This window comes from Camarhynchus parvulus, chromosome 19 (genome assembly GCF_901933205.1).
Source record: "Camarhynchus parvulus chromosome 19, STF_HiC, whole genome shotgun sequence".
Classification (NCBI taxonomy): Eukaryota; Metazoa; Chordata; class Aves; order Passeriformes; family Thraupidae; genus Camarhynchus; species Camarhynchus parvulus.
This window is the reverse complement of record NC_044589.1, coordinates 6100335-6116748: the sequence shown is the minus strand read 5'-3', so window position 1 is coordinate 6116748 and position 16414 is coordinate 6100335. Positions and strand designations below refer to the sequence as shown.

The following is a 16414-nucleotide window of genomic DNA, read 5'->3' as shown; positions in this document are numbered from 1 at the left end:
TGAATTAGCCCAAATTAGGAGCTGGTGAAGCTGCAGCAGTGGCAGAAAGATTGAAAGGCAAAATTTGTAGAAACAAAGGGAAGGAGTGGAACCCAATTTTGCACATTTCCCCCCAATCTGCTTTGCTGAAAGGCCAAAGTGCAGAGCCTCAGCCTCGGTGTTGACACACCAAAATGAAAAGCAATGTACAATAGGGCTTATCAGGAGAGGCAGGAGCAGGAGATGAAGGGGATTGCAGCAGCTCAGGAAGTTGTTCCACAGCATCCTGCAGTAATATTGCACTTGGACTTCACAGAAGCAATTAGAGAAGGCAATAAAATCCAAGGTGATAGATGGCCCTGAGGGGGACATGGGAAGATAAAATTGCAAAAAAAAATAATATCAAAATCTTCCCTGAGAGCTGCTGGAGGGTACCCAGCTCAGCTTCCATAGAAAAGGAGGAATGGGAGCAGGGTGGGGAATGGCAGGGAGGTGTGTGCTGCATTTTCCTGCTCTGTGAGGCCCTAAAAACCTGCCTGAGGTGTGGGGAGCATCCCCACTCCTAAATTGGATCCACTTGAGTGCTACAAACAAAATCATTATGGGAAGATCACTTAGATGCCACTGGAAAGGTCACTGGAGCAGCTAAATTTTAATGCCAAATCCATCTGTATCCTACTGATAGAGCTGCCATGAAACAAAGGGAGCAGCTAAAAATCCAGGAGAGATTACTCTGGATTTACTCATTACTCTGGAAATATCTCAGCAAACAACAGGTTAATCCTTGCAGCTGGTGCACAACAGAAAAAGAGAAAAACACCCACTGGAATCAGAGTGCTCAGGGGATGATGGCACTCTCAGGAAAGGGAATGAAATCTTGATTTAAATGAGGATCAGTTGGGCATTGCTATGCACTTCATGTCATCCCATTTGCTTTTCTTGTTTCACTTCCTATCAGGTTTGTTTTATTTTTGAAATTTCATTTCTTCTGTTTCTCTTTTGTCTCTGTTTACCTTTATTTCCTGATTTTAGGGAATTCAGTGGGGATAATTTTTGGTCCTTTTCACTGCACCTCATTTCCTCTCAGTGTACTTGGTTGTAGTGACTCCACTTCAAATCTTCTGTGGTTTTCTCAATTTCATTTGATCATATCTCCTTTCTGGAGCATTTGTTCCACTCTGTCCTCTGATTTCAAGATTTCATTCCCTTTCCTGAAAGACGGCACTGCCTTCCCCCTCAGCATGCACAGGGAAGATGAAATTCAGAGGAAAACTGGAATTTCTCAGGGAAAATCCCCCTTGGAACCGCAGGTCTCATCCCAGCAAGCACCACTCACCCTCTTCTGTCCCCCATCCCCTCCCAGGATGAAACCAGATGTGGATTTTTGGGTTATTTATGTCCCAAATTCAGCACATCCCAGAGAGCCTTTCCCAGCCTGGATCAGCTGGGATCCCACGGGAAGCAGAGCCCACCCCAGCTGCAGGAGTGTCCCTGGAGTGTCCCTGGGGCATTTCTGTGACATTTCTGTCCTTCCCTGGGGGTTCTCAGCCCTGGGAGCCTGGGGAGGGGTGGCAGGACCCCCTCCCATCCAGTCCCTGCTGTTCCCTCCTAATGTGAATCCCAGGGAAAGGGCACAAGGCTCAGCTCCAGCTCATGAACCACCTCTGTTCTGCAGGCACAGCACAAATGGGGATTTTCCAATTTTTTTTTTAAGGAAAAAGAGGTGAGGAAGGAGCAGTCGAGGGTATCCAAGCTCTCCCACCGCGAGCTCCGGGATGCAGAGGGGAAATTTCACTTCCAAGTGCTCCAAGCAGATGTGAAAACACGGATACAGACCCAGGAGCTGTCCCGGCAGGATGGATGGCAAGGGGAAAAAGGAAAGTGACAGAGAAATCAGGAGGATTTAGCAAATTACCCAACAGCTCTTTGAAGATGGCAAGGGTGGGATAAAGCTCTTAGAAATCCCCAAATAGCCCAAACTGGGAGATAATCACTTGCTGGACTTCGGCCAGGAATCCCAGTCCCTGCCATCGAGGAAGAGCAATCACTGGAAAGCCTCCTGGCACCTTCCCTATTTACAAAAACTCTTTGCTTTAATTTCTTTATTTTCTTTTTTTCCTAAGAGAGGGTGCCTCCCCTCTGGAAGGAGCCACACAGAAATTGCTCAAACGACAGGAAAACAGAGCTTCCATCCACCCAGGGCAAAATCCACTTTGCTTCCACTCTCCAGCTGCTTAGAAGAGCTTTAAAAACTCTCCCTGTCCCCATTTATCTTGAATTTCAGTGGGGAAGATGAGGATGATATTCCCTGTTGCACACAACAGGGAATTATCTCAATCTCAAATTGAGATAACTGCCCAGATCCACTCCCCTGTGTTTGAACAGGGTCACATCTTCCACCTGAGGCCTGGGAGGAGCAGGAGAATGGCCACGAAAAGCTGGATTAGGGGATGGTTTGTTTCATTTTTTGGATAAAAAACCTGCTGCCCAGGAGCTGCAGGAGAATGGCCAGGCAAAGCTGGATTTTGGGCTGGGGCTTTGTTAAGCTGCTCTGCCAGCCTTGCCCTGCCAGAAAGCAGCAGGATGGGGATCAGCAAAGCCAAAATCTCACTCTGGGCAACCTTCAGGGCTTGGAGGAGCTCCCAGGTACATCCCAGGGGTTGCAGTACAAGGACACAAGCCCCAAACCAGCCTTGCCCAAGCTCCACTTTCCCTTTCCCCCAGTGCTTATCCCAAATCCAACAAGTCCTCAAGCTGGAGGGAAGCCTGACTCACTCCCTATCAGAGCCATCAGTCATCCCCACACGTGGCTTTGGTGTGTGGAAAAAAAAGGAATTGCTTTAATTTTCCAATAGTTCAGGGCCAGATATCCCTGCTGGCACGGAGAGCTGTGAATTTTTCATGGGGGCCCTTCGCTCCTTACTCAAAGTTTGCGTTTCCAGCTCCTTCTCACTGCAGGAGGTTTGCTGCAATCCCACAGCACATGGCTTTGCTGGGGTGTTTTGTCCCCTTTTCCTGCCCATGGGGACAGACAGACAGACATCACCCTGAGGGCAGCACCCACAGATTCCTGGCACTGGGTTTTGGGAAGTGGCTTTGGAGCTGAGCTGCTCTCCAAGGAACCTTTCCCACAAGGAGAGAGGCAGGGAGATAAAAGACTGGCCATGGGAGAGAACACACTTGTTCAGATGTCTTTGATTCCCCTTTCCTTGCTGGAAAACCTCCTGCACCATCTGAGTTTCCTGAGCAGCAAATCCTCCCCTTCTGAGGCCTCAGGAACCCCAAAGGTGACAGGAGCTGCACTCCAGGACCTGGGTTTCCTTGAACAGCATTGAACACATCTGTAATGGGACCAAATCCAAGCCCTGACTTACAAAGGATCTGCAAAGGAGGTTTTTCCTTGGCTCCTTTCACACCCCAACCCATGGGCCAGGCTGGGATCTCAGCAGAGCCTGGGAGCGGCAATCCAGCCCTGCACCACTTCCTGGACACCCACCCAAAGCTCACCCAAACATTTCCACCTCCCAGATTCCTCCTTCACAGCACTCCAGCCTCCTCCAGCACAAGTTACAGCTTTTGGTTTGGATTTTCTGGCTGGAATCAGCATCCCCTGAGCTCCAGAGCCATGCTGGGGAGCCCAAGCCAATTTTTCCTGGCCATACAGACTCAGGCTGTGTTTACCCAGGGCTTGGAAAAATGATTCAACTTTTATTTTAGCTCAGAGGAGAGACCAAGGGGTCACCTTTAAGCTAAGGGTGGTATAAATAGAAGCTGAATGAAAAAAGCAATGTACAGAGAGTCAGGAGAGCCTCTCCAGGAGGGAAGCAGGACCCCATAACCCCGAGCAGGGACATATTTAAAAGAGAAGGTTAACAGGGACCAGGCTCCAGGCCAGCTCCATCCACCTCTGCATGGATAAGGACAAGCTTCCAGCTGCCTCAAGATATATATTTATGTATATTTGTGGCACAGGATGCAGAGCAAAAGCCAAAACTTCTGCAGCTCTCCTGGCCCTGAGCGTTCTCCTGCTCTCTCACACATCGTGCCAAGGCTCTGTCAAAGTGAAGTAAGTCTGGGGGAAGAGAGGGCTGGGAGCTGGAAAATAACCCTGGTGACTAAAGCAGGCAACTTTCTGGGGACTTAGAGAACATCAGTATCTCAGGAAACCACCACGAAACACTGGGATGAAGTTACTTTTCACTCAGCTGCCAAAAAAACAAAAAATATTTAAAGCACAGCCAGTGGCACCCAAGGCTGAGCAAGGCAAAGCCACCAATGAGGAGCTGCAGCACAGCCCTGCTGCTGCTGGAGTTGCTCTTTGTCACCTGCACAACCCCTGCTTCCCTCTCCAAGGCAACATCCATCCATCCATCCATCCATCCATCCATCCATCCATCCATCCATCCATCCATCCATCCAATCCAGGTGTGGTGCTTTGAGCTGTGCAAAGGATGTGGAGAGCACCAAGGGCATCCAGAAAGCATCTCCTGCAGAGTAAGAGCCTCGGTGCTGCACAGGCTGATTCATTTGGGGTTTTGCCAGCACAGAATCCCAGAATTATCAAGATGGAAGCCCCAGATTTCCCAGCACATGGCCCAGGATTGTGTCCAGACAGCTCTGGGATCTCTCCAGTGAAGGGAGGCTCCACACCCCCTCTGGACAATCTGCTCCAGCTCTCACCTGCACTGGGAAGAAATCCCTCCTCATTTTCAGGTGGAGCTTCCTGGGCATAAGTTCCTGCCCACTCCTCCTGTCCCATTGCTGGGTCCCTGCACACAGGGACAGCCAGGGATGAGGGTCCCTCATCCCTGAGCAGGGAACAGCCCCAACTCCTTCAGCCTTTCCCTGTCAGAGATGCTCCAGTCCCTTCATCCTCTTTGTCCCCCTGCTCTGGCCCCACCCCAGGAGCTCTTCTTGCCCTGAAGAGCCCAGAACTGGACACAGCTGTCCAGATGTGCCTCACAGGGCTGAGCAGAGGAACGAGGACTTCTGCATCTCCCTGCTGACCCTGGCACTGCCTCCTGCACAGCCTCTGGTGCCAAAAGAAACCTGCAGGGGGACAGGGGAGAGCAGGAGCTCTGCACTGGAGCAGCTCCAGGCCCAGGAGTGGCCTCGGGGAGGGTTTTATGAGGAATCCAGAGCTCTCCTGCCATGGCTCCCACCCTCAGGAGGAGAAACCAGCTCAGTCACAGGCTCTGGAAAAGGACAAGCTCAGCAGGGGAACGGGGCCTCTCTGCCTGGAAACGCGCCCGGCACGAGAGCAGCTTTCTCCACTTCCCCAGCTCATGGGGGAGGAGGAAGGAAAGGATTTATTCTCCACAGGAAAAGGGATCCATGGATGTCCCTGCACAGCACAGGGGTGTGGCTCCATCTGGCTCTCATGCTGTAGGACATGGAGAGCCATCCCTGCCTCTGAAAATGGAGATTTGGGTCCCTGGTGTCCTCTCCACCCTTCCCAACACCTTTTACTGTGGGCAGAGAGTTTTATGAAGCCCTTCAGAGCCAGACTCACACCACAGCCCAAAGAGCACCTTTGCTGCTTTGCCTCACAACATGAAAGAAATCGGTAATTTTTTTTTTTAAGAAAAAGCAATTTCCCTCCTTTTCAAACACTGGTGGAGGCTATAACTGAGTAAAACATCCACAACAAGCAGCAGTGAATGACTCCATCCCTTCAGATGCTCTCACAGGAAATTAAAGACCTGTTATTAGCAGCAAACACAGCAGAGTGATGCCTGCAGGTCCATCCACCCATGGATGATCCCTTGCCACACACAAGCCAGAAGGAGTACCAACATTAGCCAAATATCACTCGCTCAGCTGGAAAACCTGATCCTCTTGGTCCAGACCCATCCAGAACTGGGAGGATTTTCCACATTCCCAGTCTGCCAAGGCAGCACAGCCCCAGAGCATGAGGAGACCATGGCACTTACTGGTTTGGGGCAGTGGATGTATCTTGCCAGGCTGATGATGAGGTCGTGGGTGATGGGATCCACCAGGTTTCGGAAGCTGGCGTAACGGTAGAGGACATCATCCAGAGAGGTGGACTCCATCCCTAAATCCTGCAGGAAACAGGGCAAAGGAGCAAGGTTAGGTGGGACAGAAAAGCCAGAGGTTGTTAAAGACAGCCCTGAATGGAGGAGGAAATGATCCCCAGCAGCTCCCACTGAAAATGTTGTTGGAGGGCTTTTGTTTTTCCCGCAGTTTTGGTGACAAAGAGAAGGATGGGACATCTTGTGTCACCTTGAGGGAAGCTGCACTCCTGGCCTTCACCTGCTCTGCAAAGAGGCTTTAGGGCTGCAGGATCAGCCTCATAAAGCCACTGAGTCAATGACACTCTTGCAACAGGATAAAATCCAAGATGACCCTGGAGAACATCACACAGAGCTGCAGCTGGAGAATAAATGCAGCACTGGAGTGTCACAGACACATTTCATGAAAAATCCTTTTGTTAGGATTTTTTTCTCCTGAGAAGCTGAGAGGCCTCAGAAACAAAAAGTAAACAATGGTTATCTGCTGCTGTGGAATGCAACAGGTGCATCTGTGATTGGTCCCATGTGGTTGTTTCTAATTAATGGCCAATCACAGTCAGCTGGCTCAGACTCTGTGGTCAGTCACAGGATTTTATTATCATTCCATTCTTTTTCTATTCCTTGCTAGCCTTCTGATGAAATCCTTTCTTCTATTCTTTTAGTATAGTTTTAATATAATATATATCATAAAATAATCAATCAGCCTTCTGAAACATGGAGTCAAGATTCTCATCTCTTCCCTCATTCTGGGATCCCTGCAAACACCACCACACTGGAGGAGTTCTGGGCCTGCTGTGCACAGGGAGGGAGGGAAGAAGGAGCCCAAAACTGCAGCACTGCAAACAGGAGGATGGATTGGAGAGAGGGAAGAGCAAAATGCTGGGTTAGACTGACTGGGAGGGAGTGGAAGCTGTGCCAGTGGAGACTGGACAAGGTGGTGTCAGGAGCAGTTCAGGTGGAGCTGTTCCTGCCCCAGGGATGGGCCAGGCCTCCTGAGGTCCCCTCCAAGGATGATTTCTATGGTTTGTAATTCTTAGGCTGAATAATTTGAGGAATTTTAGCAGAGAACTCCCCGTATGGAATACATCAGTGCACAGGGATGGGGAGGGGAGGGGTTATACACAGTGTGCTCCTTTCACCACAAATATATTCGTGTGTATAATACCCAAATAATCTTTTTATTCCTTTTTGAACTTCTTTCACTTCCGATGGAGCTGGTGGCACCTGGCACAAAGAATTCCCTTTTGACAAACACAAGCCAGTAACACTTTGGCACCGTGCAATAAATTAAAGCTTGTCCTGAGCTCAGAGATGCTCCAGCCCCAAAAACCCCACGGGAAAGCACATTGCTTGTAGGTGTGGATGCTCTGTGATTTCAGACAGGTTGAAAATAAACATCTACACTTAAAAAAAAAATCTACTGTGCCTTCAGACACAACAGCCCGAGGGATCTCACATTACAGCGATTACAGCTCAGGCCACAAACGAGGTGACAAGTGTTTATCCCACTGGTTTCCTTGGTATTTTTAGGATCAGCCCCGCAGCACTGCCTGAGTTAACACCAACTCCTTGACTGCAAACAGGCTATTCAGTAAAAAAAGAGCCGAGGCAGTTAAAAACCACACACGTGTAAGCCTGCCCAGCTGGGAAAATCAAGTGGCCAAACTGATTTCTGGTCTGTCCCACAGCTTCTGCCAAATTACTATTTACAAATTATACAAATTATATTATAGTATACAAATTATATATATTGTATTATACAAATTACTATTTACAAATTTATACAAATTATTCTTTTTGTACTTAAAAAAAATAATAATCTCAGCATGGAGAGAGCTTGGTCTCGTTTGCAAGAAGAAGAAATAGAAATTGTGGAGGGAGGTGCTCAAAGGAAACTCCCACTTTTCCAGGGAGAGGAGCACCAACAGCAGCATGGATGTCACCTTCCCAGTTGGGTAAAGCTCAGCTTTAGGATTAAGCAAACATCAGATAAAAAGCTGGATTTGGTCCTTGATCTATGGCAAACACCAGGCACTACCAGAGGGCCAATCTGGGGACTTGGGACAACTCACTGGGACCTTCAGAACCAAACCAGGCTCAGCATCTTGCCCCTTCAAGCATCTCAAAACTCTTCACCATTTTCTCCTCAGCTAAAATGAAGAAGCCCAGCTCATAAATCAGAGAATTTCTCCTCCTCTCTCCTGGGAGAACTTTACATTTTCCACGTGGAGCGTTCCCTCCTGGTACTCACATTTTTTAGGCACAGATGTCTTTCTCAGCTGCTCCCCAAACCTCTCTGCCACACCAGCACTGTCTCTTTTCCACCACACACAATATTTTAAAGCCTCTGAAGGCTGAAACTTGTTCGAGGCCAAGTGATGAGCTCATCTGCAATTTAATAACTTAACACCAGTTCATGCTGTCAGCAGCAAATCACCCATCACTGCCTTTGCAGAAAACGCCCAGCATCTGGCTCCAGTCACTTTTTTTCAGCACATTCCTTTTTCCCAGGGGATTTTACCTGGATGGCAAGTGCAGATTTCAAATAAACAAGGGTTTAAAGTGGTGGGATTTATGAGCCAGGCATGGCTTTCTCAGGGCAGATTTGAGGGGTGTTCAGGAGTGGATCCAAACCTCTGAACTCTGCTGAGGTGCTTTGTCCAGGTGTGGCAGGAAAATGGGAACATCTCTGCAGGAAAAAGGGGAATTTTCAAACTGAAATCACCCATGAATTCTCTGCAGTTTATCCCATTTGTTTCCAGCTTTAGGAAGCTGAAAGCCAAACCACTGATCCATCCTTATCCACTGGAAGGAAAACTTCCTGCCACCAACCAGCTGAGTCTCCATGGGAGGAGTGTTCTGCAAATCCAGCAGTGTAAAGCTATCAGTTAAAAAAAAAGGCAAAAACAACGACAACAACAAACCACAACAAAAAACCCCAAAAAAACCACCCAAAAAAACCAAACAAAAAACCCAAAACAAAACAAAACCCCAAAACCCACCAAAAAACAACAACAACAACCAAAAAAACCCAAAAAAACCCACCCCAACCACCTACCCCACTTTGCACTTTCAGGGGTGAATTTGAAATTTATATCCAGAAATCCAGCAGAAAATAAATGTAACGTGTTCCTCCAGCAGCCAGCAACAGAAATTCCCCAGCCACAGCCATGAAAGGTATTAAAAAAAACCCAATTATTTTTGAAAAGAAAACTCCAAGCCCAGTGAGAGGCACAGGGATGCTGTGCCCAACTCATTATTTGCAGCAAAACCCAAAAACCAGCTCTTTTCCCCAAAAACTCAAAGCTCACCCATCACTCTCCAGGCCAACATCACTCAAGGAAAACATCTGGGAGCTGCATCCCCAACTTTTCTTTCCCTCATGTAAAATAACAACTTAATCCTTTCTGCTGTCCAAAACTGCAGCTTTTTTTTTTCTTTTTTTTGGAGCCTTTGGAAGCTCCAAGTTGTGTTTCCACCAGCCCCAGCATCCCCCAAGCCACACAGAGCCATAACCAACCACAGCCAAGCCCATTTTTTGCTTATTAAACTATTTATCACTGCAAATTGAATTGTAATTAGGAGGAAATGCAGCAGGTCCCTGTGAGGAGGCATTGAGAAAGCAGCTTCTGCTGTTGTTGTTTTCACTAACACCGAGTTATTGCTGCCCAAATGAGGTTCCTGTGCAAAAAAAAACCTCATCACAGCTGCTCACAAACATCCCAAGAGCTGCTGGTTTGGCCAGCACCTCTTCCAAAACCCCTTTATCTCCACGAAATTCAGGGCAGCATCCTGAATTTCCAAGCAGGGAGGTTGGTGTTGTAAACAAGAGTCAGGCACTGAAGGAAGGAAGGATTAATTCAGTTTTCCATCATCCATCATCTGCTCCAATTATCTGGGAAAAATGATTCCCAGCAGGTGGGATTAGTGTGGGGAGGGAGGTCAGCTCAGAGAGAGGGGTGGGATGGGACTGAGCCCTGTGTTCTGCATTTTGGACACAACCTGTGTCCTGTGAGGAAAATCCAACCACTTCCTCCTACTCTTCCCCAAAAAAGATTTTTAAGGCAGGAATCAGTTTCTGGTTGAGAGAGAGAAAGCACCCCAAAGGTAATGATCTCACAACATATTTTGGGACAGAAAAACCAGCCCTGAGGCACACAAAGATGATCAAATTTGCACTTTTGAGGAGGGCAGGCAGCATTTGGGAGCTCAGCACACCTGGATGGGGGTCCCAAAAGCCACCCTGGGAACCTCCACACAAACCAGCAACTGCTTCTGCAGATCTCATGTCCAACCCACCAGCCTGGAGTGAAATCAGCATTAAATATGTGGGGTATTTTCTGTTTCACAGAGTTAATATCAGTTTGGGAGCCACAAATGGCTCATTGAAGCGCTGAGGGTGCAGTGAGAGAAGGGAGTCGATGCTTCAGGGAAGGAGCAAATATTTCCCTGGCAGACTGACTCAAATAATAAATGGTGGCAGCTTGAACCCCCTCCAGGAGGCTGGAATTGGAGGAACTTGGAGAGATGGATTAATGGGCAGAGATGTGATGCTGCCAGCCAGATAATAAACAACTGAGAATAGGAGATTTGCAGAAAAATGCTCTTTTATTTCAGACTGCCAGGCAAAGGCAATGACTCCAACTGGAATTTGGCCAGATCACAGTTAACATTTCTTCAGGAGAGTGCCTGAGGATGTTTAATGAGGATGGCCTCAGCTCTGCTGATTTACAGAGCCACTGGGATCCCAGGAAAAGCTTGGAAGCTCTCTTTGGGTAAGGTGACTCCAGGATTTGCTTTGAACAACTCCAACAATTCCCATCCACCACTGCCTCGAGCTCCCCAAATCTCATCCACTCATCCTTCCTAAAGCAGCAGGAGCTGCCCAAACCCTGGTTTTCCATCCAAGCCTGGGGCTGGGGCTCCAGCTGGGGCTCCATCCCCAAGCCAGGACCCTGCTGGCCATGCAGAGCCTGCACCAGATGGCTCCTGGTGGCACTTGTCACTTACTGCTGCTGCTCCCGGATGGATGGGTGACAGCCCAGCCTGCCAGAGGCACAAGGGACTCTTTAGAACCCTCCCAAGGAGAGTGATGCCACAAAGTTCTCCTCCTGCAAAGGGAAGAGGCAGGAAAAGCTGGATTTGAGCAAAGCACAGCTGAGGGGTCACCCTCCCACCCCCTCAGCTCCACCCAGAGCCCCACACATTCCTGGCTAAAACCCAAAGAAAAAGGTTCGTGCATCAACCCTGCACAACACCCACCCTGTTAACTCCAGTCTGGCTGCTGGGCCTCCCCTTCACAGCTCTGCAGTGAAGCATTAATTGAAAATAGAACCAATTTCATCAAATCTGCCATTTCCATCCTCGTGTGTCTGCCCAAAGAGCTCCATGGAGCATCCCAGGTGCTGCCTGGAGTATCCAAACCACAGGTCAGGAGCAGAATTCATCAATTCTCATCATCTTCATCAATTTCTCAATTTCTCATCGCTTTTGCCCTGGGACCAGTAGCTCTCAGGGCTGCAGAGGAACTCCTGCCCCAGCACAGGGTTGATTCCCAGGATCAGCCCCAGCCTGGACCACATTGTGCTGCCAGCTCCCAACTGCAAAAAAAACTACTCATTTTCACTTGCAAAAACCTTCTAGATCCCTGCTGGAAAATGGACTTGGAGAAGAGGCTGCCTATTATCTCCTGTCAGGGAAGGAGCCAGAGCTGCCACCTAAGCTCAGCGTGCTGTCAATTCATATGAGGATGGTGATTCATCCTGCTCGGAGACAGCTGGGCTGACTCAGTCTCTGGATGAGCTTGTCTCTCTCATTTACCTGCCAAGAAAAGCCCCTCTAATTAGCTGATCCTAGACATTCAGCGTGGAGGCAGCTGGAGCAGGAAAATCCCCCTCGTGCTGCTCTCACCTTTGTTTCCCAGCACAGCGAGCACTGAGCTCTGCCTGCTTTTCCTGCCCCCTCTCCCAGCCCAAATCAGCCCCATCTGTTCTGCAGCTGATCACCCATCCATATTAGTTAGATTTTTATGATTTGCTTCAGCACCCCATGGGTTTTTTTTTAGAGGTAACCCGAGGCTCAGACAACTCTTGTCCTTGGGAGGTGACAGGAGATGCCTGATGGCCACTAAAGATTTCTATTTGTGCGTGCAGCTCTCCTACCCTGCCCTCACAAGCAGTAAATCCACCAACAACCCTAAAATAAGTATTTACAGGAACAAAAGAGAAAAGCAGAACTGGGATCCTTGCAGGAAAGGGGAAGAGATTCACAAGTGGAGGATGGCACTGTCAGATGGGGAGGAATCACTCACCCTCATCATTTCCACTGCCTGTGAGAGACCGCCCCGGTGTCTGGGCTTGCAGCAAGTGAACAGCTCCTGGGACAAGAGCAGCATTCCAACCACACAATTCCCTGCTTGGAATCACAGACCAGGCTCCCCACACCCCCTCCAGCTGATGGGAGTTGTTGGATCAACAGTGAGCCCTTGGTGCAGTCTGTTCCTCCACGTCCAGCGTTCCGTGAGCCAGACACCCCAGCCCTGCACACCCCTGCAAACATCTCTGCTGGGAAAAGAGTCCCAAACCCCTCACCCAGATGGCCCAGCCTCAGGGATGAATCAAACAGGCACCAAGGCTGGTGCTGCCTGTCCATCCTGCCACCCCTGTCCTTCCCCAGGGGACTCTGGTGTCACCACTCCTGTTAAACCTATATCCCCACATTATCCAAATCACTGATCATCAATACACTTTCAATTAACCTTCCTCTATATTTCCTAGCATCAAAAACAATAACCAACTGTCATCATCATTCTATAACCACCCCAAAACAAACATACAACTAACACCAGAACTAACCCCCCCCAAAAAAACCCAAACAAAAATATAAATCATGGTCATAAATCATCAACCAATCATCCACCAAATTTTACATCCTTGTAGCTTATAAAATGGGGAAGGGGCAGGGGTCTCACAGGTGATGAAGGTCCTCCGAGTTCAGGGGAATTGGGAGGGAAGAAGGAACAGATCCCAGCAAGGAAGGAGCAGGATTTGGCTGTGGAAAGCCCAGCATGGCAGAACAGATGCTCTGCAGCTGGGCCAGATGGTCCCCAGCTGCTGTCAGGGATTGTGCCTGGGACAGGACACTGGATCCTGCTGGAGCTGAGCTTTGGCTGATGGGATGGAGGATGCAGGAAAGCTCAGCCCTGGTCTAACAGAGCAAATGAGGCACTGGGAGTCCTCACCTCTCACCCCTCTAATCCAGGCACCTTCTCCAAACTGCCCTCCCTTCACAATTAACACAACCCTGCTCTGCCATCAATTCTAAGCCAGGCTCTGCTTAGGCAGGAATCAGGATTTACGGTCTTGGCCCAGCAGCTGTCACCAGGAGAGGCTTCAGGAGGGGGTCAGCGTGGGTCTCCTGATGTACAGCAGGTTAAAAGCCCTCTCTGAGCCCATCCTGACCTGCTGTTGCCAGGAGCAGGCAGAAACGGGAGAAATTGCAAATCTCACTTGAAACAACACGTTTGCCTTTTTATCCACTCCAAAAATGTTGCTTTTGATGGCTCCCCTTGCCCTCCTCAGCCAGCAGAGCTGTTGCAATCCAACAATGGGGAAAAAAAAAATTGAAAATATTGGGGGATTGATCAATGCAGCCAAAAATCCTGAGGTGGGGACTGCCCACAGATATCCAGGGGTTTTATTTTGATGCCCAGCCCTGGAAAACACTCCCACACCCTCCCCCAGAAGCTGCAGCATCAATAATGATGTTCCTGCCTCACCTGGAACCTCCTGGACCCAGCAGAAATCAATCCACTCCTGCACACACAATGAGAGGCTGCAACCCAAGAACTGCTCTCTGAAAGCTGCTCCCACCTCCAAGCCCTGAGCTGATTATTATTGCATTAGCCATGGAGGGATGCATTGTTAATGCTCAATGGATGCTAAACTCTGCTTCAAAGGGATGGAATTTCGGGGTGGGAGACGCCAGGAATGTTTTGGCATCCTTTAATAGGTGCTGGAATAAAGGCTCAGATATTTCTGATACAGAAAATAAGCATCAGTGATTCCTCATCACAGCTCTCTCCCAGAGTTATTCAATGGAAGTAATTGAAGGCATCTTTGAGAGACACAAATATTCAATTAACTCTCCAAACTGGCTGCTGTGGAATAATGCAAGCATGACAAAAAGACAATTTAAGTGAACAAATTACAGCTGACTCCCATAAAATCATGCCAAAGCTTTTTTTTTTTTTTCGGGCCATTTACACCATTGTAGGAGCCTGGGTTGGAGGAGCACTCTCTTTACCAGCAAAGAGAGTGGAATTACTCAGCACAAGAATCTGGCTGAGTGTCACTGCAGGAATTAGGAGATTTTGCAAGGTAAAGATTTAGAAGGAACAAGATACAGAGAGATTTTAGCTCAAAGTAAAAGAGGAGAAAGTAGGGTTGAACAAAACATAGAAATAAAAGCTCCCTGTCCATTTTTTGCATTAATATCTATCCTCAAGAACAGCCTATTCCATGAAACCATTTAGTACCTTCCTAAATGTTAAAAGGGAATTCCAGCAAAGGAGAAAAACCAACCCAATCCCACAGCACCAAACTCATTTTCTGAATTAAGACAAAGCAACAGGAGTGGAATAAAAATAAAGGTTTCCCCAAGGAAGCCAGCATCACCCAAGTAATTAATATGGACAACATGAATTCCAATTCTTTCATTTGCAAATCCAGCATCCCCAGTTAATCTCAAGCATGGACAAAGTCCATTAATAAAGCAGATCCCTGTAATGGGATTCAAAGCGACGTCAAATCAACAAATTAAAAAAACCTTGTGTGGTTAAATAATCTACACTTTGCACAACAACATCAGTGCCGTGATGCTGGGTGGTTAAGTGGAGACAAATTCCAGAGCAATCCCAGCAGAAATACCCAGCGAGAAAATCAGATTGAGCTGGGAAAACCTCCCTGCTCAGGGGCGAAATCCACGAGCCAAGGGGAAAATCTCCCTCACACTCCATGAAAACTCTCTGAACTGCCCCAGAGGGGTGAAATCCATGAGCCAAGGGGAAAAATCTTCCTCACACCCCATGAAACCTCTCTGAGCTGCCCCAGAGGGGTGAAATCCATGAGCCAAGGGGAAAATCTCCCTCACACCTCATGAAAATCAGATTGAGCTGTCCCAGAGGGGTGAAATCCATAAGGCAAGGGGAAAATCTCCCTCACACCCCATGAAACCTCTCTGAGCTGCCCCAGAGGGGTGAAATCCATGAGCCAAGGGGAAAATCTCCCTCACACCCCATGAAATCTCTCCTGAGCAGCCCCACACAGAGCTGGGAGTTCCCCAAGCAGCTTTCAAAGAGAGTGAGGGAGATGATTTCCCTTAAAATCCTTTCTCACCCTGGGTGAATCCTGTGCAGGATGTGCCAGTTCTGAATTAACAGCCCCTGGCAGGACCTTTCCTGTGCCCTCAGATGAATTTACTGACAAACACTGACCCCAACTCCTGTTTCACCAAACCACTGCCTTTTGGGGAGCCTTTGATGCCTCCCAGCTCCCTGCAGAGAGCTGGACAAAAGGAGAAACTGAGTCACAGAAAACTCAACCCACACCCCAAACGGGCACTGCTGCCCTCAACACCCCCATTTCCAAACCCTTCAGCTGGGAGGCCACGGCTCTGCTCTCCTCCTCCTCTGGGATAGCTCCTCTCAGGCTTGCCAAGTCACAAAACCACTTAAATACCTGATTAACTACAAGCACATGTTTAAATCCCTCTGGAGCCAAAGGGGGTTGGATTAGCAGAGCGTTTCATGCAGGTTTTTTGTTAAGCAAAACTTCTTTCCTCCACCCAGTTCCCTTCCCGGGGAAGGAATGGGACACCAGAGCGAGATGAGCTCAAGTGAGCAGTGGAAGAAGAATTTTGCACAAAATCAGGGAATGAGATCCCAGGGGACACAGGCTGGGCTGATAGAGAGCGCTCTGCCCTCCAGAGCCAACAAATATTTCCAGTAAATGCCATTAAAATTCTCTTTATTTCACCACACACCAGGCTCCAGAAAGGCCAGAGGGTGGTGGCTGCTGGTCAGAACCTCAGAGATGTGACAGATTAACCCAAAAATGGCCTGAGAGCCTCTGGGCTTGGCTGAGAAGGGAAATCCACCCCAGATTTCACTGAACAGACACAGGTAATAAACAACTTTTCTGCTTTTCTGTTTGTGGGGTCTGGGTGCCCTGTGGGGGAAAGGGCTGCTCTCTGCACCCCCAAACCCACAGGGCAGGCAAGGAGAAGCAGGAACACGGGACAGGCACCATCACATCCTGTTTCCAGCAATAAAAGGTGCCAACCCTCCCTTAAAATCCAAATATTTCTGCTTTGTTTGACAGCCAGGGCCATTAAATTGCTGTTGT

The 16414-nt window shown here is 48.6% G+C and overlaps 1 protein-coding gene across 1 annotated transcript in view; it reads right to left on the bottom strand.

Moving 5' to 3' along the window:
- Nucleotides 1–16414, bottom strand: part of LRRC75A (leucine rich repeat containing 75A) — a 54824-nt gene that overhangs the window by 25362 nt on the left and 13048 nt on the right. Inside the window, exon 2 of the mRNA XM_030962662.1 lies at nt 5913–6041. Within this exon, the coding sequence (XP_030818522.1) occupies nt 5913–6041 (129 nt within the window). The remainder of the gene's footprint in view (nt 1–5912; nt 6042–16414) is intronic.